This window comes from Periophthalmus magnuspinnatus, chromosome 9 (genome assembly GCF_009829125.3).
Source record: "Periophthalmus magnuspinnatus isolate fPerMag1 chromosome 9, fPerMag1.2.pri, whole genome shotgun sequence".
Classification (NCBI taxonomy): Eukaryota; Metazoa; Chordata; class Actinopteri; order Gobiiformes; family Gobiidae; genus Periophthalmus; species Periophthalmus magnuspinnatus.
This window is the reverse complement of record NC_047134.1, coordinates 15232066-15258767: the sequence shown is the minus strand read 5'-3', so window position 1 is coordinate 15258767 and position 26702 is coordinate 15232066. Positions and strand designations below refer to the sequence as shown.

At 41.1% G+C, this 26702-nt stretch overlaps 1 protein-coding gene across 6 annotated transcripts; it reads left to right on the top strand.

The window, feature by feature from the left end:
• The first annotated feature begins 143 nt into the window (after window positions 1–143).
• LOC117376376 (probable E3 ubiquitin-protein ligase HECTD4) lies at window positions 144–26451 on the top strand. Of its 6 annotated transcripts, none has more exons than XM_055223960.1 (76): window positions 144–447; window positions 2139–2680; window positions 3965–4054; window positions 4158–4285; window positions 4503–4611; window positions 4847–4985; window positions 5066–5236; window positions 5338–5530; window positions 5610–5771; window positions 5874–5987; window positions 6073–6213; window positions 6289–6524; window positions 6605–6747; window positions 6833–6903; window positions 6983–7088; window positions 7178–7298; window positions 7382–7504; window positions 7653–7777; window positions 7864–8017; window positions 8170–8267; window positions 8358–8556; window positions 8639–8758; window positions 8821–8925; window positions 9024–9187; window positions 9261–9506; window positions 9596–9788; window positions 9929–10033; window positions 10115–10203; window positions 10288–10460; window positions 10554–10689; window positions 10768–10909; window positions 10985–11151; window positions 11225–11371; window positions 11440–11624; window positions 11694–11847; window positions 11960–12240; window positions 12325–12511; window positions 12595–12676; window positions 12749–12951; window positions 13050–13185; window positions 13273–13455; window positions 13558–13722; window positions 13799–13968; window positions 14064–14179; window positions 14250–14353; window positions 14438–14599; window positions 14693–14841; window positions 14918–14997; window positions 15079–15242; window positions 15314–15551; window positions 15635–15771; window positions 15851–15977; window positions 16167–16304; window positions 16388–16524; window positions 16592–16752; window positions 16839–17020; window positions 17102–17307; window positions 17388–17518; window positions 17592–17797; window positions 17866–18045; window positions 18119–19518; window positions 19596–19803; window positions 19886–20109; window positions 20184–20329; window positions 20415–20518; window positions 20636–20759; window positions 21917–22107; window positions 22211–22357; window positions 22463–22582; window positions 22656–22811; window positions 22882–22985; window positions 23075–23296; window positions 23370–23536; window positions 23663–23858; window positions 23965–24187; window positions 24692–26451. In XM_055223960.1, exons 1-76 carry the CDS (start codon window positions 301–303, stop codon window positions 24826–24828), a joined length of 13332 nt encoding a protein of 4443 aa, XP_055079935.1. In that variant the 5' UTR covers window positions 144–300; the 3' UTR covers window positions 24829–26451. The 6 variants fall into 6 exon arrangements, with proteins under 6 accessions (XP_055079935.1, XP_055079934.1, XP_055079932.1 ...); XM_055223959.1 differs by having other exon boundaries at window positions 10115–10207; window positions 10292–10460; window positions 10765–10909; XM_055223957.1 differs by having other exon boundaries at window positions 7382–7510.
• Window positions 26452–26702: the final 251 nt, after the last annotated feature.

Below are 26702 nucleotides of genomic sequence, written 5' to 3'. Positions count from 1 at the left end.
ATCCTGCACGGTGAGTTAGCAGAGGCTCGCTGCAGCTAACAGTCAGACAGTGGCTAGCAAACCGCCGCTAGCAAGAGCAACACCGAGCACCAGTTATGTGAAAATTAACGGCCGCCAGCTCGTGTTTTCTGTATATTTGACGTGATTCGGCTTGTAATGTGTAAATACATTGTTGTCAGACGAAACTGCAGTAAACATGTTTTTGTAGCCCTGTAATTGGCTAGCTAGGGCGTTTCTGTCATCCTGGCACTGAATTTTTAATGTGCGACCCCTTTGGCATCGCTGTCGGAGGAGAGAGTGATGAGCTCCGGGGCTGTGGATTCGTCCCAGTGGCTGTCGGTGAAGGAGGAGACCATTTTCCTCCACGATGGACTCATTCGGGTCACAGATCTGGCCGAACTGCCCAGTGAAATTGGAGTGTCGGAGCAAGGGGACACCGAGCAAGAGGTGAGTTGAACCGTATCAACACAGGCGTGAAATTGGGTCCATTTTACATTAATGACACTTATTTTAATATGAGGTATGATTTGTTTTCACTGTCATTGAGAACTGTGGTCATCACAGTCTCGTTAGCTCAAGAGATTGGTGTTGGTTTGCAAGTTTCCTGTCCTGCTTGTTATTGACTCCATCCTTCCACGCACAGTTCCTGTTTGGTCATCAAAATAAAAGCATCCTTCAGAGTTTATTTGGGTTCATGAATTCAGTTTTCAAAAAGCTACATACTAAGATGAACAATAGTTTATAATTACTCCCCGCGTTATTTAAGTTAGACTTTAAATAAGTTTTTACACCAATATGTCAGTCCTTTTTAAAGATTTTTTTCAGTGCGATTTAATAAAGTGTATTGGTGTTTATGTGATTTGAATGACTTATGCCATAATTCTTTCCAGATTTCAAATTAAGTGTAGGGATATATGTAGTTTGCTTTGCTGTGATGCTTGTGGAAACTTGGAGCCAACTGTGTTTATTAGTGGAAAGATCACTCAACATAGAAAGACTTCATCACAAATAGGTAGTTTCTCAAACCAGACCTACCTACACGTGGAGTATTACTATTTTTAGTGGTAGACAGTGGGCTGCAACAATGCGTCATTCACTCATAACCTCAAATAACCTACCATTTAATTGATTCAGGACACTCCTATTGTAAAACCCTTGTACTTGATGAAGATAATATTCATTGCTTGTTGAGCTTCTCTCCACTTCCTCAGTTTTATTATCAGATGCTTATTAGACAGTCTTTTTTTTAAAATGAAGTTGGCATTATGAAATTAATCACCCTTTATTTGCATATCCATCATATATAACAGTGGATAAAATGTATTGATGTAATTATTTTATTTAAACATTTATCCATGCATTATTGTGCATTGAAACAATAATGTTTAAACAACTAGACCTACTATATACAGTCTTTTGACCTGCCAGCTGCAGATGACCTCTCAACAACCCTTTAAAGAAGACCTTTAGTCATGGCTGCAATTAGCAAATCCTAACAGCTGCAATTATTGAATATGTCTTCTGCACAGAATGAAATATTCTGTTTCTATGGTAAAAAATCCCCATGTCATGGCAAAGATTCATATAGCAGTTATTTACTATATATAACCGACAAGAAGAAATATGGCAGAATGTGGCATTTTTATCACATGACTGGCACTTGAAAAAAAATGAAAATATTCAATTATTTTTCTAAAAATCACTCAACCCTTGTTTAGTGTCTGGTTTTCAATAATAATTGTGTTGTTAATGCTGAGTCTGGCCCTAAAAACACTTTAAGCAATTCTTTGCAAAGCAAGGTTGAAACAATCCAGTAACTGGTTTTGCTGTAATATTAGTAGCATTTCTGAAATCGAATCAATACAAATAGTCATTGCTAAATGGTGTAATGGATTTCCTTCCAGTCCATGATTCGCAAACCACAGAGGGTGATCAATATCTGTAATGCTGGCTAAGTGCACATAAAGCACATTGTTTCACTGCTCACAGGCTATCCCAAATTTGCTCTCTTATCACAGAGCATTGTTTAGTGCAATGCAAAACTGTGTAGATAAAATTCTGTACAAATGAAACTTTGGGACATGTTGATTGTTTAATGCAGTGAGTGACAGCTTTTGTCTATTTGCTTTTGTCTTTAGATTTTAACGTTTGAGACTAAGAATCCCATAGAGCTGGCAGAACGTCTCCGAGCTGTGTGTGGAAACCAGAGTAATGCGTACGCACGTCTGTTGGAGTACCGCCTCAATGCCCTGCGTGGCCTGTGGGGGGCGCAGAGGCAGCTGGCCCTGGAGGAGCAGCAGGAGCGTGAAGGCACAGGTGGTGCTGATGAGGAGACCTTGGCCTTGTTAAAAAGACAAGGTCTGCTCCAGCAGCCCGAGCAGGCCCCTTTCACCTCCCGCGTGGGCCTGCTCCTCGTCTTCCCCCTCCTGCAGTCTCAGACTCGTAGTGACCCTGCTCTGTGTGGTGTCACTGCAGAGGTGCTACTGGCCTGTTTGAGGGACTGCCAACCTCTCAGCCTCAGTAAAGAGCCCACAGACTGTCTCAATGGCCTGGAGGGACTGCTTTGCTCCTGGTTGGAAGATGGCTTTCAAGAGCAGGAACAGTCGCAGCCACAGAGTCTTCACTCACCCAGGCAAAGGGAGAATGCTGCAGCTGCTTTAGTGGCACTAGCTTGTGCCAGGTAATATTCAGTACAAAATGTGTGGAAAAATAAGACACGTTTCTTTGTCAGCTAATGAAAGTTGTGAAACAAATGACCACTTACACCCCGAAAATACATTTTGTGACTGCAGAGGGCTGTTTTATAAAGCTGACGTACTTTGTATACAAGGCTCAAATGTCAAATCTGAGCCTTGTCTGGACCAAGTTAAAATGCCACGTGTAGTCTAAACTTTACTTCACATTTTTATCATATTGTATTATAATTGTATATGTATTTTATGAATACCTTAAATGTTTTGGCATTACGTTAATGTTACTTCACATGAAAACTATATATTTAATTAAAAATTAAAGTGTGAAGATAGAATTATAATTTCTAAGCCCACAATAGACAGACTAACATCTTACATGATAATCTAATATATTGACTATGCATATAAGCCTATATTTTTAAATATGGGGACGTTACCATAGCTAGTCTATGTACTGTTGCTCATTACACCTGGACCTAGCTGCATATGTGCGTATATTTAAAAGTGTCAATTTAGGCCTAGGACACACTGCATGCACACTTTGCCCTTTGCAAGCATAAAAGGAGCACATTTTGGACACATTTTTTAGAATGCATTAAAAGTGAATGAGGAGGGCCACAGTGCCTGCACTAGACGCCCATATGGAGCAGCATATCCTCTTATCTACTCTTATCTGCATGAGCCTAACTTACATTAGCAGCACACTGATATCTTGGTGAGTCTTGGTCTTTTCCATGTGCCCTGTGTTATGATAGGGTTGTCATTATGAGCAGAGTGGTAGAGTTAAAGGCCATTCACTCATTAAATTCCTCCTCTCTAGTCCCCACGCTTCTCATCAAATGCAGGTGAGGGTAGTGCATTTTGGGCGCACCTTCATAAACTGCACATTTCTGAGCAAGTTTTGTGAAACAGCCTGGAAATTGATAATTCTGTGTTCAATGCTCTCTGACGTCTGCTGCTGACATTGGATCTTGACTTGTCAAAGACAGAACTCTCCCCCTCATTGTTCAGCCTCTGTTCAAGCTGAAGGCTCTTTATAGTGAGAAAAACAACCCAGATCTTCATATAGCAGGCTAATTGAGTACTACAGACAACCTTACTCTTTGTTATTACTACTATCTGTTAATAATAAATAGTATAAATGTGCAAATCAGACCTCATTTCCTAGTAGCACAAATGTATAGCTCCCCCTGCCCTGCACGTAAAAGCCATATTTATAAATTCAATTAAATATAACTATAATAGGATAATCTTTAACTGCCATTTTCCAGGGGTTCTCTGAAGACGTTCATTCACACAGTTCATTTGCTGCAGAAACAAACTGATCTAGGACAGCTCCCTGTGTCCGATGTCTTGTACAGGTGGGGCATTTAGTCAAAATAAACCCTTTTCTTCAATATTTCTGCATTGATATGTTGCCAAATTTAAATAATTGTAAAAATACTTGCTTACTTGTTTTGTCAGGCTTTTACTTCTGGAAGGAGGCCCAGGTTCACCATCCTGCCTGTTGGGTGGGAAACATGCTGTTTCATGGGGTTTTGAGGACTTGTTACCTACCCCAGATAACTCTGCAGGCGGTGGAGAAAATAAAGGTGCATTAGGGTTCTATATGAAATTCCCTATGTAATCAGCCATATTTATACCAAGCTACCATTATAAATAAGCTAAATTAGGCTATTCCTACATTCAGCTGATCAGGGCTTGTATTAATTCTCATATTTTCTTGTAGATATTGCATAGCTGTTATCATTTGTACACACCAGTGGAGTTTATTTTAACTTGCTGTTGCTTTGTCCTTATGCCTTTCAGACACTGACCTGGGCCGCTGTCTAGCCACAGACGGCCTATATCTGTACACCACCAACTCCTCTGGGAGAGGACTCAGCAAGCTTGGCTCTGGTTTACATGGGACACTGAGGTAATATGACTCCCCTTTCTATCTACCTCACTAATTTGAGAGGAATATGGTGATGAAACAAATCTAAATTAACACCACATCATTCATTTTTGAGTTGGAGGCTAGGTACTGGGGCATCAGGGCATAGCTTGTGGCACAATTTGAATACAATGTATGATGGTGCAAAATGTTTATGTAAGCTGCAATTATTTTCTGTTGATGCTTGTTTTCAATAAATCACTTTTTGTCTGCACAGGGGTTTTGTGTATTGTCGAAATGAAGAGCTTGAGCCAGGCTGGGTGGTGTTCTGCAGCGGGCACCTCCTCCACCGACCTTTGTCCTTTGATGCCAAGCCTCATCAGCTTTGCCAAGTCATTGACCCCTACACACTACAGGTACTATTTCATATGTATTCAAAAATCACTGAGACAATTACTGCGGATGTATAATGCTGTGCTTTCTGTACCATCACTAGGTGTGCCAGATTGTGCCCATGCCAGCCCATCACTTCCCTGTTGGCAGTAGTTTAACCACTCTGCACCTCTGTTCAGATGGGACCTACCTGTACTGGGTCTGGTCACCAGCCAGCCTCAATGAAAAAACTCAAAAAGGACACTCTGTTTTTATGGATGTCTTTCACCTCTCTGTAAGTTCTTTATACTTATGGTGTATATTTGGCTTGTTTTTTTTATACTGCCTTTAATCTAAAAATACAATTGTAATGTTTGTTTTTTTAATTGTTTGCAGACACAGACAGGGCTGTGTGTTGCAGATGTCCTGCAGGAGAGGGTAATTCTCACTCGCAAAGAAGGCGAATCTTCAAAGTGCTTGAATGATCTACTCCTTAGTCGAATGTCACGCTTTCGGGCCTCCCACTCTGCCACTTTGGCTGCCCTCACAGGCTCTGCCATCACCAACACAGTCAAAGAGGAACAATCTGGTAATAATAATTTCTAACCACCAAAAACACAAAAAGTGGGATAGAAGCAAACGTTAATTTGGTTTGAACTGTTTTTAAGCTGTCAACACTAGCTGTGGACTTCCTCTAAAGACTCTGAGGAGGACACCCATGTATGTGTGTGGAACGTATCTTGTCATGCTAGTTTCACCTCCTGGTGTGTCTGGAAGTTCAGCAACACGGTCTCTGTTCGGCGGCACCAGCAGCTTATCCTCTCTCAAAAGTACGTACTGTATATCATTTAAACACAACTATGTATCTGGATTTCTTTATTTATGTTGATTTGTCGTTTTCCTCATGCTAATTGACATTATTCCTTTCTCAGTACTAGCCTCAAGTCTAATTTTTAACTTGGCTGATGGTCAGTTCAGCAGCCGTGCGGACTTGATTGATGCTCCTGGCAGTTCTCTTGGAAGGGGGGCCCAAGTAACCGGCCTTGGTAAATTATGCTTTTTATAATACAACTAAAACACAGACGTGTCTCTATCAGATAATATGTGGCAATGTCATTTTTGTTACTCCAGGAGCTAGCTATGATGCATTGAACAATTTGATATGGACCTGCTCCAGTGATTACATAGATCAGTGGTACAACCCTGGAAACCAAGCCTTTCATCATGTGTGCCACAGGCTTGGAGTCAGTCATATCATCAAAGAACCCAAAGGTAGACCCCTTCTGAATCTGGTTTATTGTATTTGTGTTTAAGTAAGATATTTAACAAATCTGTATGGTTTTGTAGATGAGATGGTGACAACGGGTGAAGTGATCAACCAGCTACTTCATCACATAGGTGCCATGTGCATACACCAGCTGAACTTGCTTGCCGCCAGTAGCAACAGTTTGCCCCTAGGTGCTTTATTGGGCAAACAGCATCCCATTGAGGCGCGGCACTTCAGCAGCATCTGTGACATAATGGAGAGGGCCATGGTGAATGGAGACACTTGCATAATTCGCTGCATCTTAGTGGTGTTTCAGGTTTGTTGTTTTCAAAATGTGTTCTCCTCATTTTTACTTTATTTATTTTTTGCGGTCTAATCTTTGTGCCTTATCCATAGGTGGTATTCAAATTTTACAATCCACAATCAGAGCAGAATAGAGAAAGTTTACGTCGGTCGAGTCTACTTTTGTGGCAGCTACTCATGGCTCCTGTGGATCAGATTAGGGCAGAAATCCAGAAAGAGGTGTGCCTAGCTATCAGGTAAACATCATATTCTCTGTCCATTTACATTCTAATAATGAATGACTTGAACTATTGTAACTACAACTTATCTTTTTGACCACAGCTCTGGCCTGAATACCCTGTATCAGGGCGAGGCAGAACTTAATAAACTTCTTAAATTAGTTCTCACCGAAGGTCTGTGAAGCTTAAACCTGTTTTTCTTTTTTCTTAAAATTTGAGGTGAACTAACAGCATGTTATTATCTAATATAAAGGAGAAAGAAACAGCGGTCTCTCCCAGCTTCGCGATGTCATTCTTACAAATTTAGCAGATCAGCTGCAGAAGAATCGATTTGGCAGTGAAGAAGATGAACATTACAGGTAGTAAACCATTTTATAGTATCTTTATTTTTAAATATGGCCAATATGCAGTATATTTAAGCCTAATAAATACAATAATTTTTGCACAGACTAAGTGATGAGCTGTTGCATTGCATTCTCAAGACTGTTGTTCGTGAATCTTGCCTTCTCATAACCAAATGTCAGACTGTTGCCAGAGATGACTTCCAGAAGCTGCTTTCTACTGTTCCTGTATGGTTTCTATTTCTTCTTCTACACTCATGTCTCTTTAACTCTATTTTCAGTATAAAAGCCTCTTTTTAAAATGTATGTAGGTGGTTTCACCTTGTCTCCGCTACCTCATGGCAGTTCAAAACCACCTCCTCAGTAACACTATTCTAATCCGTCCTGATGATAATGATGACAGTGACAGCTCACTCCAAGGGGAAACAATGAAGGTACAGGTAAACATCCCCTTTAAATCCCCTATTTTAACGGTGTCCTTATGGTCCTGTTTTTTGACATTTTATTATAAATGCTCAATATAACACGAAAGCCTGATTATCATTGTGTACGTAAGTGGACTATTTCCTTTATCATCTTCAGGAGCTGCAAAGTAGTATCCTCTCTCTGGCAACCAAAATTCTTGTCAGTTGTGATCAGGTTTTGGAAACTCTACAGCAAGTGACTACTGCTCTTATCAACAGTGAAATCACTGACAGAGAAACCAGGTAATACATGAGTTACTGTACATAAAATGCATCATCATTCATCAACTAAAACTGAAATTTCAATCAAAGACCTTTTACTTTTAAAGGCTAAAAGGTCTAGAACAAGTGACAAAGGCGACCATGCTGGGGCACCTGCTCCCTGTTTTACTGACCTCATTGATGCATCCTAACCTGCAGACCCTTACTCTCGCTGATGCCCTGATGCCTCAGCTAGTTCAGCTTGTTCTCTATACCAGTCAGGTTGGTGTTTTTTTGTTTTACAGTAGTTAGTGTAAATTGCATTATTTGACCCCCCCCCCCCCCCCCCCCCCACACACACACACACACACACACACACACATATAAAATATAATGTTTTGTTTTTGTTTTTTTTTTGTTTTTGTTTTTTATAGACTGCTCTTTTACTGAAAACTCAGGCGCCATTGTTCTCTGAGGAAACATCACCTACAGTTAGTTGTCCAGGGGCCAAGGCCGGTGTATCTGACGACAAGTATGTAAAATATTAAGCCAGAATAAGTTGCTGTATAACAAGTAGCTTTGTTATACAGCAACATATTGCCATTTTCTTTGTATAAATCAGGATTCTTGATGAACGTGAGGAACCTGGATTTCTAACCGGGTTAAAGATTCCTGCCCCTTGGGCTGCTGGGAAGACTGTTGAAACTGTACATCCAGTACGAGACAATTATAAGTTTAAGGAGACTGTACACATCCCTGGAGCACGCTGTCTGTACCTGCGGTTTGACTCTCGCTGCTCCTCACAATATGACTATGACAAGGTAATAATAAGCTATATTCTTTTAGTTGGCAATCATGTTTTTGTTAGCATATTTATAACATGCAAACTGTCCAATGTTTTAGTTGGTCATTTATGCAGGGCCCAACACCAACAGTCGTAAAGTTGCAGAGTATGGAGGAAACACTCTGGGTTATGGCAGTCGCAGTGTATTGGGTACCGGCTGGCCCAAAGATCTTGTCAAGGTAAGTGTATAATTGACATGATACAGTCAGAGCCAAGACATAACATTTTTCTGTGTTTGCAGGTTGAAGGTGACACTGTAACCTTTTCCTTTGAAATGAGGAGTGGACGTGAGCACAACACTCCTGATAAAGCCATGTGGGGATTCTCCTGCACTGTCAGAGCCCAGGTCACATTTTAAATATTTAAAAAAAGTTTCAAAACATTGTTTTTAAGGCCATAATCTACGATGACACATTTTTGTCACTAAACATAGTTATATTTTAGGAGTCATCAGAGGATGTCTCTGGCGGTCTTCCATTCTTGGCAGATCTGGCACTGGGTTTGTCAGTGCTAGCTTGCTCAATGCTTCGGATTTTATATAATGGGCCAGAAGTGACAAGAGAGGAAGAGACCTGCCATGATTTGCTGTGCTCAAAGCTACTGCAAAGGTAAGACTGAAAGAAATGTAACAGAAGCAGGTTAAAAATAATAATCCATATTATGTTGTACTGTTTATTTCAGGTGCCAATGGCAAGTTGAGGCCAATGGTGCCATTTCTCCAGCCCTCACTCCCAGTCCCTCACCTCTACCTCCAACCATTGAAGAGGATCAGGAGTTTACTTACCCATCAGATGCGCTCGTCCCACCTCCAGGTCTTATGCCAGGATCCTATTTTGATTTGCCTCGTATTCGCCTGCCTCCAGGGATCATGACGAGGCTCCGAGAAGTGTCAGGAAGAGCTCGCCCACAGTTCCGGCCAAGTATCAAGTAAGTTAGTGGTTTAGCTGTTTCATTTTCATTATGATGGCATTCTTATATTCTTGTTATAATTGTATTCCGCACTATCAATTCTCCAGAGAGGTGATCAGACCAGATGTTATGGAGGAAGTTATTGTATCATGTGTAATAAAACATCTCAGCCTGGTGGATGCGCTTCAGTCATTAGTCAATTATCAGTACCGTGAAGATCATGCTGAAGAATATGACCTAGTGTGCAAGATCATGGCTGAAACCTTTAAGAAGATTAATGCAATGGAACGGCAGCTGCAGGTAAGCTGTTATTTATAGACTGCAGATAGCATTTGCAGTGTATTTGTATCATAGCCTTAGTTTATTTAACCTAAACCATTTCAGTAAAGCAAGTTGGGAACATGTGAGCACCAAAGTGGCTAATAATTGCATTTTTTCAGAGTGTTGCAGAACTGGAACAAAAGTGGCAGAATGAGGTAGAGGAGGCTCAGCAGGGCAAGCTGGAAAACAACACACCATTCTTCCATGACTATCATTTTTTTGAGGTGTTGGCTCTATTCTAGTCTGTAACTCATGTTTCCTCTTGTGCTTTCTATTGATGTATATTTTCTTGTCTTTTTCACTAGAACAAAATTAAGGAACTGGAGCTTCTCTGTTCCCTGAAGGAGATCCCTCTTGATTTTAGTGATTTAGAAAATGTTGTCCTTGCACTAAGGCATGTTTTATGCAGCAAAGACATACAATCATTAATGCATGGTAAAAGGGAAAATGTTTCTGTAAGGTTTATGTCTTTTTGCAGAGAGAAGTTCTTTCAAGAGGTCAACAGTCTGCACCTTAGAAATATTACCCCTCTGGCTAAAACAAAAGCACTTGTAAAAAGCGTAATGAACCGCACTGAACTTCTGCTTCATGTCACAATTGCGCCGCATTGTCGAAGCGTAACAACCACACCTGCTGGTACACCAGGGCCAGGTATTAATATTATATTAATGAAATTATATTGATTTTACAATTGGGTAAATTATATTACAACTGGGTAAATGCTTCATTTCAATGTCTCTTTAGCTTCTAAATCTGTGTCAGATGCCAAAACTGTTATCCCTGTGGTAAAGCAACCAGTCTTCCTGCGCAGCATGTCTGCTCCCTCTGACCTTGAGATGATTGCTAATCAAGATCTTGAGTTTACTCATCCACCACAAAGGTATTCATTTTAACCATACATTAGTTGTAAATAAAGTCAGTGCTCACAAATAAGTGATTTTTTTTTTTTTCTTAGGAGAAGACACCATCCAACAAGTCACCGCAGCAGCTCCTTTACTCTCCTACAGTCCCTTGCTGTAGAAGATAGTCGTGACAAACCAACCTATAGTGTGCTGCTTGGCCAGTTGTTTGCGTTTATTGGGACTACTCCAGATCAAGCTGTAAGTCTCTCTAGTTTAAGTCATATGGTTTTGACAGTGGTGTGGAGAAGTCAAAGACACTCTCTCTTTTCATAGGTGTCAAGCAGTATTTTCCTGTCTGCTGCCCAGACCCGGTGGAAACGAGGCAGCACCCGCAAGCAGGCTCTTGTTCATATGAGAGAGCTGCTGACGGCCGCTGTCAGAGTTGGAGGAGTTACACACCTGGTGGGGCCAGTCACTATGGTTCTGCAGGGGGGTCCACGGTGAGACATGGTTCACTTTACACTTCATAGATTTACATTTTCAGTGTCTAAGATGATCATTCTGGTAATGCAGGATTGAGGAGTTGACCTGCGGAGGAATGGTGGAGCAGGTGCAGGACGCTTTTGGAGAGACCATGACATCTGTAGTTTCACTGTGTGCTCGCTACCCCATTGCTTGTGCTAATAGCATTGGATTGCTGTGTACAATTCCCTATACAAGGTAATGGCTTTACGTGTATGTTTTCTGTATAATTTTCCTTACGCATGTTCTTTTGGTGCTTACTCCAGGAGTGAAGAGCAGTGCCTAGTTCGCAGTGGTCTTGTCCAGCTCATGGATAGACTTTGCAGCCTCAGTGGTCAGAGAGAATGCAGCTCCAATGAAAAGCAAACCAAAAAGCAGAAAGTAGCCACAATGGCCTGGGCTGCCTTTCAGGTTCTTGCCAACCGTTGCATTGAGTGGGAGAAGGTTGAAGGTATGCTATGTAACTGATATCCCAGCAACTTCTCTATTATCCTTTTACAACCATGCATTTTGATTAAAGGTGGCTCTACAGATGCAGTGCACTCTGGTTTAGCGCGACAGGTGTCGAGCTTGCTAACTAATCACCTGGCCAGAGCCACAGAGTGCTGTGGCAATCAAGCAGCTGGCAATGATGCCTTACAAGATGTTCTCAGTCTACTAAATGACCTCTCTAGGTATTATGCAAACATTATTAATTTCCAGTTTTGTCCAAATAAATGTGTGTTTGCACATTTTCTGTAGAATGAACAGTAGAGGTTTAAATCTACTTTTTTCTTTCTTTTCAAGGAGCCACATTGGAAAAGCTATTTTGAGCCAGCCTGCATGTGTATCAAAGCTGTTGTCTCTGCTGCTTGACCAGAGACCTTCTCCAAAGCTAGTTCTTATCATACTACAACTCTGCAGAGCTGCTCTGCCTCTTATGAGTGTGGAGGACTGTGGAAATGTGGCCCTGCCATCATGGAGCTACTCTATTAACACTCTAGATGCAGAGCAACAAGATGCCAATGACCCAGCTTCACGGATTGCTGCTTTGCTATTGGCTAAACTAGCTGATTATGTAGTGCCAGGTTTGTTGATGTATCTTATTTATCATCCTTTCATACACTGAATTACATTTGGGGAACATAACATTTAAAATCCATTCTGTTTAGGCTGCCAAACTCTACTCTCTCCCAGCTCTTCGGAGCCTGACACAAGTTTAACTCGAGCAAGTTCCAAAGGTGCTTTGAAGTCTGAAGATGCTGGGGAGGAGGGTGAAGCTGTTGATGGCAAGCTATCAATATTTATTCACAAGAGGGAAGACCAGTCATCTCATGAAGTCTTACAGCCACTTCTAAGGCAACATACCCAATTAATGCACCATTTAAAGTTGTTTAATTGAACTGTATTTTCCAAATCTAAAACATTGCCTTACATTGCAGCAGTTCAGAGGGACGTCCATTTCGATTAGGTACTGGAGCAAATATGGAAAAGGTGGTAAAAATGGACAGAGACATGACAAAGGTATGTAGTTAACTAAACCAAATTGTTGTTCTTTCAAATGTAACTCTTATTGTTCTGGCTGTCTTGTTTTAGAATGGCTGTTGTGAGGTAATCACTGAGGAGGCGTCTGCTGCCCTGAGGAAAGCCAACAAATGGGCCCAGTCTGGTCTCATCGTTAGTGTAGGGCCACCTGTGGAAGCTTTGGCCCAGGAGACAGCTGGAGGCATCACCTCTGGGGACAAGAAGAAAACAGCACAAACAGCTGTGTGTAGGGACCGCAATGCTGATCTAGCTAGGTATATAGTATAGCTATATATAGTGAGAGCACATCCTAGTACTTAGGCATATAATGTGATTGCACTATTAATAGAAATTGTCTCTCATTCTCTTAAAGATCTGACCCTGTGAGGCCTTTCATAAGTGGGCATGTTGCCAACAGTATGGCTGCCGAGGTCATTGCTTTGCTACACAGTCTGCTTACTGCTCCTGAGTCCAACACTGCTCAGATCTGGACGAGCACAGCTGAAAAGGTAGGATAAAGGATAAAGATTTTTATTGTATTCTCCTATTTTTACTAGTTAAATACTTCTGCCTGTGCTCTTTGGAATGCTTTGTAGGTGCTTTCCAGGGCTCTGATGTTTATCCCCCAGCTTGGGAAGTACGCTGAGAGTATTTTGGAAAATGGTAGTAGCAGTGCCAGGAAACTGGCTAAGCTTCAAGCCATTGGCAGACAGGCAGTTGCTGCACTCTGTGCCCTGGGTGGCTTCAAAGAAACTATTAAGATTGGCTCTGAAGTCCAGGTTAGTACTGGGTTAATTATGCACAGCACAGAGCCTCAGATGTCTTTTTTTTTTTTTTTTTTAAAGCCACGATGACAATGTAAAATTCTCTATGTCCTCCAGGTGCTTGGTAAAGGTGTGATGGGCAGTGTTGGTATAGTTATGTCTATTAATGAACAAGAGGGTATTGCAACTGTCAGGTTCCCTTCATCTGAATACAGAAAAGCTTGCAAATCCAGTGACATCCTAACAGTACCAATATCACGCCTGTGTACTCCCCGATCAGAGGTCAGTCAGCCTGAATTTTTATTTTAATATAGAATGAATTTGTGTGTATAATGTTTTGATGTTTAAAATTACTCAGGCTCTTCCACTTCACAAGTTATCAATCACAGAAAAAGTGGTCCAAGCAGTGCAGTCAATGTTATTGCCACAAGAGGGCAGTCTCTCTATACACACTTCACTGCCAGCTACAGGGGATGGATCCAGTCCAGTTATGGCTGCAGTGCGCCTACTGGCTGAAATTAGAACAAGGTTTGTGAAGCAATTTGGACTTGAAGAAAGAAGCTTTAAGCTTTAATTATGACATTGGATTTACAGTCCAAATGATAAAATGTGGTGTATTTTAGGGCATGTCTTGTCATGGCACAGCTTCTTGAAGACAGTTCTTTTTGTGAAGAGTTTATCCAGCAGTGCCCTGCTGCTGTTGAAGTCCTTAATTTAGTTGCTCAGGAGTGTAGCCCCGGTGAGTTAATGATGGGTGCACTTTCTTTTATGTTTTGAGCCAGTAATATATTTTGTTCTTTTTCTCTCAGGGGAGCGACTTTGTATGGTTGAAGCCCAATGTGAAAGAGTAAGAATGCTCTATAGAGATTGTGCAAGACCCCCTCCTCCTCCACTACAAACTGACAGACGTCAGGTAGACAAAATCAAACTTTTAATCAAATGTGTTAAGATTGTAAGCTGATTAAAACTGTGCCCCTTTTCGGCCTTACTTCCTCAGCCAAAAGAAATAACATGGTGTCCATCCCGAGTGTTCCCTCCAGTGCGAGCCTGTATGTTTTCCTCTCGCCTGACCTCGGTGACCTTCCTGGCTGATCCAAGTGCTGGTGGAGGGCTGCCCAGAGGGACATTTATTTATGCTACATCGCCTGTTCCTGTTCAGGTTGGAAGTTCAATAGAACCATGCACTATTATATTTGTACTGAAATTCACCATTTATCAAGACATAAATCACTCGTTTTCTGTGTTTTTACAGGCTCCATCATTTTACTGGGAAATTGAGATTGTCTCCTATGGAGACTCTGAGGAAGACAGTGGCCCTATTGTGTCCTTCGGTTTTGCCACAGAGGCAGAAAAAAGAGACGGTGCATGGACCAATCCAGTTGGCACATGCCTCTTTCACAAGTATGTTTTGATACATGTTGCATTTATTTAGGAAATATTAACTTTTTTGGATGTCATTAAATGTTGTCTGTTTTAGCAATGGCCGAGCCGTACATTATAATGGTTCCAGCCTTCTCCAGTGGAAAAGTGTTAGATTGGATGTGGCATTACTTCCTGGTACGTAAAAAGTGCTGCACATTATCAGGTACCCATGATGGCAATATAAAATAAAGTGCCATTTTGCTTATGTTGGCTCAGGTGATGTGGCCGGAATAGGCTGGGAGAGGTCTGAAGGAACTCCTCCACCCCCTGGACAGGCCCCTAAAGGAAGGGTCTACTTCACTTACTGTGGTCAACGACTCGGGCCAGTGCTTGATGATGTTGCAGGTGGCATGTGGCCCCTGGTGCACATCCAGAAGAAGGTACTTTTAATGTAGATTATGTCAATGACTCACTGATTTCAATTGCGTTTATGAACCTTCCTTATTTCCAGAATGCAAAAATTCGTGCCAACTTTGGAAGCCGGCCATTTGCGTATGCAGAAGGCCAAGCACACAGGAATGCTGCAGATCTGTGTGTGGACCTAGCTGAGGAAATAAGTGCCAATTTTGAAGCACTTCCATTTGCAATGGCTTCAGACAGTGATAATGATGCAGGGGCTAGTGTTACATCAGACTCTGGGTCTCATGGGCCACCATGCCGGATTGCGGCTGTTGCAGTTACTCAGCAACGTAAGTTTGCCACTTGAACCCCTCAAAATACCTATATGGATTGTATAGTTATGGATATTTGTTGTTCTTTTTTATGGGTACAGAGTACAACAGTGACCTGTCATGTCATTACAAAGTAGAACTGAGTTATGAGAATTTGGTCACCTCAGGGCCAGACCCACATCCTCCCCCTATTGCTGATGATGAAAGTGATGATGAGGATGATGATGATGTCCCTAGAGTAAGTAAAGACAAAATCTTGTGGTTTATCTTCATAGTGCTTTATTTGTATTGTGTGGGTTGTTTTTTTTTGTGAACAGGAAGATCACTATGCCTTGTTGGTTAAAGCCTGGGAGACCAAAGTATTTCCAACGATTCGTAGGCGGTTCCGCAATGAAGCTGAAAGAAAATCTGGACTTGATCAGATCAAAGGAGCTCTGCAGCTTGGTATTTCATTTGATAAAGTTACTGAAATTATTTAATGAAGGCATGCTAGTAGAGAAACAGTTGAATTCAGCTGATTATTTGGTTCACAATGCTGGGGTATTATCAATAGATATTTAACACTGAAGTCTCAGATAGGAATTCTAATTTTGTTTATCCTATCTGTATTGTATCTGTTCTAAATTGTGACAGGTATGGTTGACATAGCAAGGCAGACTGTTGAATTTCTCTATGAGGAGAATGGGGGTATTCCTCGAGATCTCTATCTCCCTACTATTGAGGACATCAAAGATGAGGCCAACAAGTTTACCATTGATAAAGTTCGCAAAGGTAATATCTGCTCTACTTCAATTATTGGCATTGGTGGAGAATAATCCACTATAAATAATAATTACATTTGTTTCTCCAACCAGGCTTGACTGTCGTCATCCGTTGCCCAGACAGCAACAACACCAGCAGCACAATTGGAGGAACCGCATTGCCAAAATTTGCCATCCGAGGGATGCTGAAAACATTTGGACTACATGGAGCAGTGCTAGATGTAGATTCTGTAAGTTATATTTAGGTCAGGATAGAAGCAATGTTCCAAATGCTGCATTGACCAATCCTCTATGCAGGTAAATGAGCTGGTACAAGTTGAAACATACCTCCGCAGTGAGGGTGTGTTGGTCAGATATTGGTATCCAATTGAGATGCTTGAACGCCCACCTGCAGGATCTCGAAGGACTGCCTCCAATGGCTTAGTCTCACTTGACTCGAGCAACATTCAGATTCACAGGTCTTATTACCTTTGTAATTCTTTATATTATTTATTTACAACCCCTCATGAATTGTAAATTGTATTTACCTGTGATCATTCCACAGGGAGCTACTGCGATGTGAAAGTGCTCTAGCTCGCCTGTACTGTAGAATGGCCTTGCTCAATATTTTTGCTCCCAAGAATCCCCACACTTTCACACGTCTTTTTCATATTCCTGCTATTCGTGACATTACTCTGGAACACTTGCAACTTCTGTCTAATCAGCTGCTGGCACCACCTTTGCCTGGTCAGTCTATTCTGCAAATGACCATGATGACTAACAGTAACATTTCTTTATAGTAATCCTTAATCCTTATTCTTCCTACAGACGGCACTATTAGCTCTAACTCAATCCTGCTGGCCCAGTCACTGCTTCATAACCTCCAGAGTCAGAGCTGCTCCCCTACTGACTTATTTTATCAGGGCAATGCTCAGCCTATTTGTGAGTGGTTGACTGTGGCCATCACCCGTGCCTTACATCAAGGAGAAGAAAGCCTCCTGGAGCTCACCAAGCAAATATGCTGTTTTTTACAGGTCAGTTGATTTTATGGTGCGGAGGCGTTGAAGTGCCTAATGTTTTTGCTAATGTTTATTTTTAAAATTCTGTCTGTCAGAATGCTCCAGAGCAGTTCACATCTGAAGAGTTTCCTGTGGCTGAGTCAAAAGTTAGCATGGATGTCAGTTTTCCTGGGGCAGCCTTTGTAATTGTCTCTTGTAAGGAAAGCCAACTTGGATGCCGCAAAGAGTACGTTTTCAAGTTAATAATTTTCTTCATCTCAGATGTCTTAAATTTAAATATTTCTTGTTGTTCTCTGTAGCTCTAGCCTATACAAGGCTCCCTGGGCACGGGTCATGGTGTATGGCCAGGGTCATAAAGTACGCCGTAATGGTCAGTTGAATTTGATGGAGGCAGTCTGTTATCCTCTGGATGCATCACCAACCAACACAGGCCTCACCCCTCCACCAACTACAAATCAGTTCCCCTCTGTTCTCATTCCCACTGATAAAGTACACGTCAAATTAGGTTGGTATTACAATGTCGTTACATTTCAAGAAGGATTGTGTACTATTTGATAATGTTTTTTTTTCCAGGAGTGTCTCCTCCTCCTGGTGCTGTTTTGGTTTTGCATTCCCTACCTCTTGAGTTTCCTTTGGCCATGGCATTTGCAGAGCAACTGTTGACATGGAAGCTTGTGGAAGGCAGCGAGCGATCAGAGGAAGAGTTAGACACAGTACCTTCTTCTGTCTTACTACAAGTTGTAGAACTTTTAGGTTTGTCACTGTGTACCCTTTACTTTTACACATCATAACATGGCAGCATGCTTACTTTTCTGCCTTTCTGCAGGTGGTTTATTGTGGACTACTGATCTGGCTCCTTCAATCAAAGAACTAATTTTTCACTTACTGGCTGAACTTTTGAGGAAGATCCACCATTTAGAGCAGCGCAAGAGTCCCGCTGGTCTTTCCAGCTCCATTGCTCTGTTGCTCAATCCTTGCCTCGCAGTACTAATGGCTTTGCAGACAGAACTGAGGAAGCTGTATGACAGAGAGACTCAGGGTTGGACAGCTGGAGGCGCTGGCCCTGGGGCTTCCTCCTCAGCAGGAATTTCATTGGCTCTGGGTGCAGAGCAGAGCCGCTTCTCCACCTACTTCCATGCTCTGATGGAAGTTTGTCTGGCTGTGGCTGAAGTGACATTACCACTCAGTGTTGGTGGTTCATCTGTTGGACCCTTGTCCTCTACCAGTGCACCAAACCTCAGTGACTCCTCATCTTCATCATCATCATCCCCTGGCCAAACACCTCAGAGCCCAAGCCTTTTGTCCAAACGGAAGAAGGTTAAGTTGAAGCGGGAGAGGGCTGCTGCAGCGGTGGCAGCTGCGGTCTGTGGGAAACGTGGAAGCGGAGGTGCCCGTCTCTCTGAAAGTGACAGTGCTCTGTTAAACATGGCAGGAAGCAAACCTGAGGACTTGCTCTGGTTCCATCGCTGCCTCACTCTCTTAATGATTCTACGACATCTGGTCAACAAAGACCCTCAGGGCCTGAGTGTGACCAGTGATGCAGTGACCGATGCCTGCCAGGCTTTGGTGGGACCCACTGCCCACACTCGCCTCTTAGTGCTTTCTGGTATTCCCACTCACCTAGAAGAGGCAGTAGTGCGTAATGCCATTCGCAGGGCTTGCAATGGACATGGAGGACTGTTTAAAGATGAAATCTTTATCCCTCTGCAAGAGGAGGATCTAAGTAAACCAAAAACTGTTGCTGCAGTCTTAAGCCCATCAGATGGTAAAACGGTTCCTGAACCAGAACGTAGTTTTCCAAACACTGGAGTCCCTGAGAGCCCAGACAGCTCCAGCAGTGTCACTCCTGCGATGAGTGTGAGTGCCTCTGCCTCGACGAGCCAGACCTCCATCTGCAGCTCTTCTCAGGGAGTGTCCCGCACTGCCAGTGAGCTCTCTGTGGACCAGGACATGTCAGCAGCTCCTGCTCCTACTCCAGCAGCAGCTGCCTCCGCTGTTCCATATCCCCAGCAAGGACCACAGGACCCCCAGACTGTGTCCAGTCAGGAGAGTCTCGATATTTCACTCACAAGTACTGGAAGTCTGGGAAGTCTTGGCAGTTTAGGGGAGCCTGTCGACACTGCAGAAACGCCATCATTGTCAGAAGGGGGCTCTATGCAAACGGTGGCCTCAATTGAAAGCAACACAGTCATGTCCAGGCCTATAAAAGGATATGCTGTCATTGAGGTTAGTTTTTTCGTTGCATTCACATATTATTCTGTGATTGAACAAATATAATGTTTTCCTTTTTGGGTTAAATTTAGGTACGCTCTCGAGCCAAAGTGGAAAAAATACGTGCAAGTCTTTTTAACAGCAGTGACTTAATTGGCTTGTCAAGTCTTGAAGGGGAGGAGGAGCTCATGGAATTGACCAATGAGGAGATCTTAACTGCTTCCAGTGTTAACCAAAGTTTGTTTGATACACAAGGAAGCTCTGCTCTTGAGGATTATTTTTTAGACAAATCAATTAGAGGTTGGTCAACAGAACTACTCATGTACAACCATTATCCCCCAAGACATGCTGCATGTGAATATAATGTTTGTTTTTCTTTAAGGGGACAAGCTTGTACCTGGAGCCAGAGATGTTCTTATAGACATTTTTAAAAGTTGTGTGCATTCAGAGCAGATGCTTAGCCTCACACCAACCAAACCAATCAAAGTGTCAGATATTTATCTCAGCAAAGAGCAAATCAACTCTCAGACCCCTGGCAACCTGCTGCACACATTTTTCACCAATGTCCGTTCTCCTAAAAAAGTCCTTGAAGACCAGCTAACGCAGGTAAAATCTTTCCCTGTTGGTTTCTGCACTGAAAACACATGCTGTATTTCATTCTACTATGCTTGTGTTTTTAGATTTTGCGAAAATATGGTACTCCCAAACCAAATAAAAACAAGTATAACAAAGCTGGAAAAGAGCAGCATCAAGGCAAGGTAGTTAGCACAAAGAGGCCAATCACCAAACCACCTACCAAAGAGAAGTCTGTACTCAACAGTGTGAGGTAAATCAATACACCATAATCAATAGCATAAGTATTATTTTCAATGCAGTTATTTATTGGTGGCCTTTTTTTTTTTTTTTTTTAGAACTGCACTAAGTGAAAAGAAGGCTGTTTTAAAGCCTAAATCTCCAGAGAAATGTAAACCTGATGAAAAAGACTTGGACAAATCTCCTGCCAAAAAACCTGAAGGTCAGCATAAAAACACACTGGAAAACAAAGTATTAATGTTTTAGCGTAGTTGTGTCCAAGGTAATTGGCAGATATGTATTAAACAATATGAAATATCAATAATTTTATCTGTTTTAGTTTCTGAAGAAAAATTTTTGACACTGGAAGGCTTCCATAAGTTTGCTGTTGACCGGGCCAAACAGGACATTCGCAGCGTTTGGAGGGCAATTTTGGCTTGTGGATATGACCTTCACTTTGAAAGGTGACACCCATAAACATTCTAATAATATTAGTGCTTTAGTCTTGTATAGCACCTTTCCAGATGCTTTATGATTTCATGCATTATTTAGTCACTTCCTACTGTACTGTAGCCACAGTTGTCCAGGGCCAATCTGCCCTGTTTATCGTGTGTACATTTAAATTTTTTTTTTTTTAAATGGGACATTTTTGAGGTAGATGATAAAATTTAAACCCTAAAAGGTTTCATGTGTAATGAGACACAGAAGTTATTGATTCAAACTAAGTACTAAAGTGTTTAATTCTAATGTTTCTTTATTGCAGATCATGATTTTTAGCAATATTGTACATTTATTTCAGTATTATTGTTTACTGTGTATACCTTGTTCCTTAAAAACTTTCCAGAAATTGCTCAATAATAATGTATACAACAATCCTTTTTATGAGTAGCATGAAAGTGGTCTATACTTGTTAACTTTTTTTTTTTTTTTTTTTTTTTTTATTTGTCTTGGGCAAATGGACATCTTTTCTCTTGCATAGCCTAGGCAGCCACAATCGATGTCAATCAACACATGATACAAGAGACAAGGAAAAATAAAGGAAAATAAACAAAACAGACAGCAAAACACACACACACACACACAAAAAAAAAGAGTATCTCCGATTGCCCAAAAAGGAGTGGGAAGAAGAAAACTTATTTAATCCCACCCCCTCTGCTATTATTTCTTAACTTTAGCATGCTTTACTTCCTTTTCATGATTGTATTACATGATTACATTGGGGACTATGAGTTAGTCTCATGCAACTTAAGTGTTACATCATATTGGATAAGGTGCCAACAATGGTAAGGAAAGTTATTAATACCAACAATGGTAACGGACAGTAAATACCAACAATGGTAATGAACAGCAATACAGCAATAGTAATGGACAATAAATACGACAATAGTCATGGACAGCAAAATACAACAATGGTAATGGACAACAAATACCAACAATGGTAATGGACAACAAATACCAACAATGGTAATGGACAACAAATACCAACAATGGTAAAGAAATGGTAGATACAAAGCCAGCATTACAAGATTACTGAAATTATATTAAGACTCTTCCTCTAGATACTGCGACCAGATCATATTTTTATATCGATGCTTGAACTTGATATTCTTTCTCATTGTAGATGCACATGCATGGACACACGGCATGCCCAAAAGGCCTCTCGAAAGTGGACTTTAGAGATGGATGTTGCATTAGTCCAGTACATCAACAGACTCTGTCGTCACTTGGCTATCACACCGGCCAGGCTGCACCCACATGAAGTTTACCTGGACTCCAGTGATACTGCTGATCCACGTGTGACCTGTCTGTTAAGTAAGAAAAATATTTGAGCATCGGGCTTATTCTTTTGATTTGCATGGTAGTTTGGCTCATACAGTGTTTGAATGGCATACTTGATGTGTGTGTTTCATTTAAGATGTACCAGTGGAAAGCCTACGTTTGCGATTCGCTCTGCTCCAGTCTCTGAACAACACTCTGGAGAGCTTCTTCCTACCTCTTGTGGAGTTGCGACAAACTCATACCTATCAAAACAGCATTGCCGCATTGCTATGTGAAGCCAAAGGTGAGCACAAAAAGATAAAAGAAATATAATTTATTTTTGAAGTGTATTGCCAAATATGATTAGGATAATGTATACATATTCATATATTGTATGTGCATTTTACAGGCTTAATATTTTATGACACTAAAGTCACAGTTATGAACAGAGTCCTAAATGCTACTGTACAGCGAACAGCTGACCATGCAGCTCCTGAAATATCTCTGGACCCTCTGGAGATTGTTGGAGGTAAATATTCGCTACTTTACTTCACTCTTTAGACCAGAGCAGGGTTGGTATAGTTTTGTGTTTCATGTTGTAGGTGAGATCAGATCTTCTGAGAACACATATTTCTGCCAAGCCGCACGGCAGCTAGCTTGTGTCCCATCCTCTCAGCTCTGTGTAAAACTGGCCAGTGGAGGAGACCCAACATATGCCTTCAACATCCGCTTCACTGGAGAGGAAGTTCATGGCACAAGTGTGTGTTTGTTCCATTTAAATTATCTGTTTTCATCTTATCTGTTATAAAAGACCTGATTCTTCTTTAGGTGGCTCCTTTAGACACTTCCTATGGCAGGTCTGTAAGGAACTACAGAGTTCTGCTCTTTCCCTGTTGCTTCCATGTCCAAGTGCTGCAGCCAACCGGAACAAGGTAAATCTAATGAACATGTGTAATTAACCTTCTATCACAGACGTACCTTCATTTCACATTGATATTAAAAGAATGTTGTATTTTTTCAGGGAAAGTACATCTTGACTCCCTGCCCCATCAGTTATTCAGAGGAACAGCTGCTCCACTTTTTTGGTCAGCTGCTGGGCATTGCCATACGAGCAGATATCCCGCTCCCATTAGACTTACTGGGCTCTTTCTGGAAGGGTTTGGTGGGTGAGAGCCTGGACGCAGAGCACGACTTACAGGAAGCAGATGTTCTCACATACAATTTGGTTCAAAAGTTTGAAAATGTAACTATCAGTCTTAATTGCTAGTAACTTATTTTTGGCCTATTACTTAATTTATTATGGGGTGTTTGTATAGGTTAGTGACGAAGTTGAGTTGGAAGCACTCTGCGCAGAGATCTCTTCCCAGCACCATTCAGGTGAAAGTCCAGACTCCCCAAGCCGGCCGTGCTGCACTTTTACGTATTTCACGATGAGCGGTGAAGAGGTGGAGCTGTGCCAGGGTGGTCGCAACCTCACTGTCAGGTACCATACAGTAGAATGTACTTACTATGGCTTAGTTTGTCATTTTTTCTGTGAGTTTATTAATCAATCACTTATTAATTTATATACGATAAGTTTCAATCATTTTTAAGTTTCATTCTTGTTTAGTTGGGAAAATAAGGATATGTACGCCCGTGCTGTGAGGAACCTTCGTCTGAGAGAGCTACAGAATCTTGAGTGTATGACAGCTGTGCGCGCAGGACTGGCCTCTATCATCCCTCTTCAGCTGCTCACTATGCTCAGTCCATTTGAGGTGGAGCTGCGCACCTGTGGCCTGCCTTACATCAACCTGGAGTTTCTGAAGGTTTGTGTGACCATTCTAAAAAAAAAAAACAAACTAAAAAAAAACTTCCAATAGCAGAGATCACATGGGATTGAGTGACTATTGTTTTTCTTATTATTATCTGTAGGCTCACACTATGTACCAGGTGGGTCTGATGGAAACTGATCAGCACATTGAGTTCTTCTGGACAGCACTTGAGATGTTTACACAGGAGGAGCTTTGCAAGTTCATCAAGTTTGCCTGTAACCAAGAGCGAATCCCCTTCACCTGCCCCTGCAAAGATGGAGGCCCAGACACAGCACATGTTCCTCCTTATCCCATGAAGATTGCGCCTCCTGATGGAGCAGCAGGTATGTGCCCCTCCCCTGTGGTCAACTACCCTTCTATTTTTTTGTGTTTTAATGTTTTTTAAACTAAATTGTACATTAGAGCATTACATTTAGATAGGCTCCATCACAGGGAAGATTGAGTTTCTTGAATCACTGACAAACAATGACGACCAGTCTATTGACGTACACTGCTAGATAAGGTGTGTTATTATCATGTAGGCAGCTTATCGTGGCCAACAGTTGGCTCAAAGTGCTCAGTGGCCTCCCATACTTGTATGACAAATGGTCTGCTGGTAAAAGTATTTTTTGGCAAGTATTTTTATTGCAGCCTTCTGAAGACATGTTAATTGTAAATGCTGGAGTGTTCCCATAGATTCTGGCAAGTCTGGTGGCGCAAATAATTTAAATTTGAATTAATTAATCTCACAAATTTTGGTAACTAAATGCTGCCTATATTTAATCTTTAAGCAGTGCTTTTTGCCCAATATAGTTATTACTAAATGAAAACTAATTTTATTTTTCCAGGTCAACCTGACTCTCGCTATATCCGAGTGGAGACCTGTATGTTTATGGTCAAACTGCCTCAGTACACGTCTTTAGACGTGATGCTGGAGAAACTCCGGTATGCCATTCACTATCGTGAGGATCCACTCAGCGGCTAAGAGAACTTGATGATGGAGTCATTTTCCACTGTACTTAAATTTTGGTCAACAGTTTTCCTTTTTTTAGTTTTATGCTGCTTTTGGCTTATTTTGGCCTATTCTGCTATTTCAAAGCTTAAAACAGTTAAGTTTTTTATATAAAATTCAGGGAAGACTATTAACATTGGCACTGCAGATGTGATTGTTCTGGTTGCACTGAGTATGAGAACACAAGTATTATTTTTTTATTTCACTTGATTTCCATGAATTGAAATGTGACGAGATGAGACCAGTTGTTCTTCTGCTGCAAATGTCACAAACACAAGAAGAACATTAAACTGTGACTGGTCTCTGTACTATTAAGATGTTGCTGTGAATGCAGTCACTAACTCTATTACTCTCAAAGCTTGATCTAGCTGCCTCCCTTTGGCCCCCTTTTAGGGGCTGATGTTCAGTGATTTGCCTTTGCTTTTGGGGCCTCTGTGAACATAATGAAAGTCATACAAAGATGTGAAACTGAGATATTAGTGAAGAAGGGACTGTGGTGCTGCATACTCTGATCAGCTCTAATGCTGTACATTATATTACACTGTTGTTGCCTGTTTTAAATACAGTATCTATTGCTAAATGTATGCCTAAACTAAAACATTTTATCCAAATCTCAACAAATATTCAATTAGTATTATATAGTAAATCGCTCTTTTAATATCCAAGCATTTAGGCAGCATAGTGAGTATGACTGAAAGGACATACAGTAGGTGTTCTACTTGCATTTCCGGTTTCAAAACAGTGCTGCATTTTGACGTGAGGAAAATATCTTTTCAGCTACTTTTAATTACTGTTTTGTGCTTCTGCTACTGAATGTGTAAAATGTACCTGCTCTGCTCCCTAATCTACATACATCTGATTGGAGCAGTGGATGAGGTTTGGTTCTGCCTTTTTCTAAAAATAGGAAAAGTATTCTGATATTTTGTTTTTTTCTCACCATAACCAAACATTTAGCTGTGTACAAATTTATTAGTACATTAATGTATATAGACAAAGGTCATGTTTGGCGGTTTTTATTAATTGCTATTACTTTACCTATGTCTATTTTTGTTTGCACTACCCTTCCAAGAAAAAAATGAACAAACTATGTGGTGAGCATCTAGTTTGTTTTTATTATTTTTGGGATATTGAGTCATTTAATTATCACCTTGTGTCTTGTATTTTCAATTTATTTTTTTTCTGCTTATGGTGAAAAAAGATTTTCTTGTGAAGTCACTTTTTAAATTTTGCTGAAAACACAGAGTTGATATTTGATCTATTATGAGTTGATGTGTTGCCTGCGGATTTGGTTCTCTTCTTTTGAAGGGTGTAGGCCGCTGCTAACAGATACGCTCTTACTCTTCTGCTTTTTTGTTCTGGGCAGGAGTGGCTACACTAAATAAAGGACATATCCATACAAAGATGTTGCGATAAATTGTGTGCTGTACATTTATGTGATATTTATTACAATTATTTATGGTTGCATTAACTTAACTTTTACTGTCTTACCTCTGCACATCAGAAGCTTAACATATCTAAAATGGATTATACAGATGTAAACAATGAGATGGCATTTGAGATTTCTGTGTCACAATAAAGAAATGTCTACATGTTAAACACTTTTGGATCTTTTTTTTTTTTTTTTTTTTAGTGCATTGAAGAGGATAACAAATGTGTTTGTTACATGTCTGCTTGAGGAAATGTGTAGAGCCATGAATGAAGGTCTGAAGCATGTTTTGTCCTCTTGCCTCCCACTGGGGGCCCTGTGACAGACTGTTACATCACACTACATGTAAACCAGACACCAGTAAGTGCTAGGCCAGGCCAGTTCAAGCTGGATTCATGTTCTGCTCCTTAAAGATTCACTC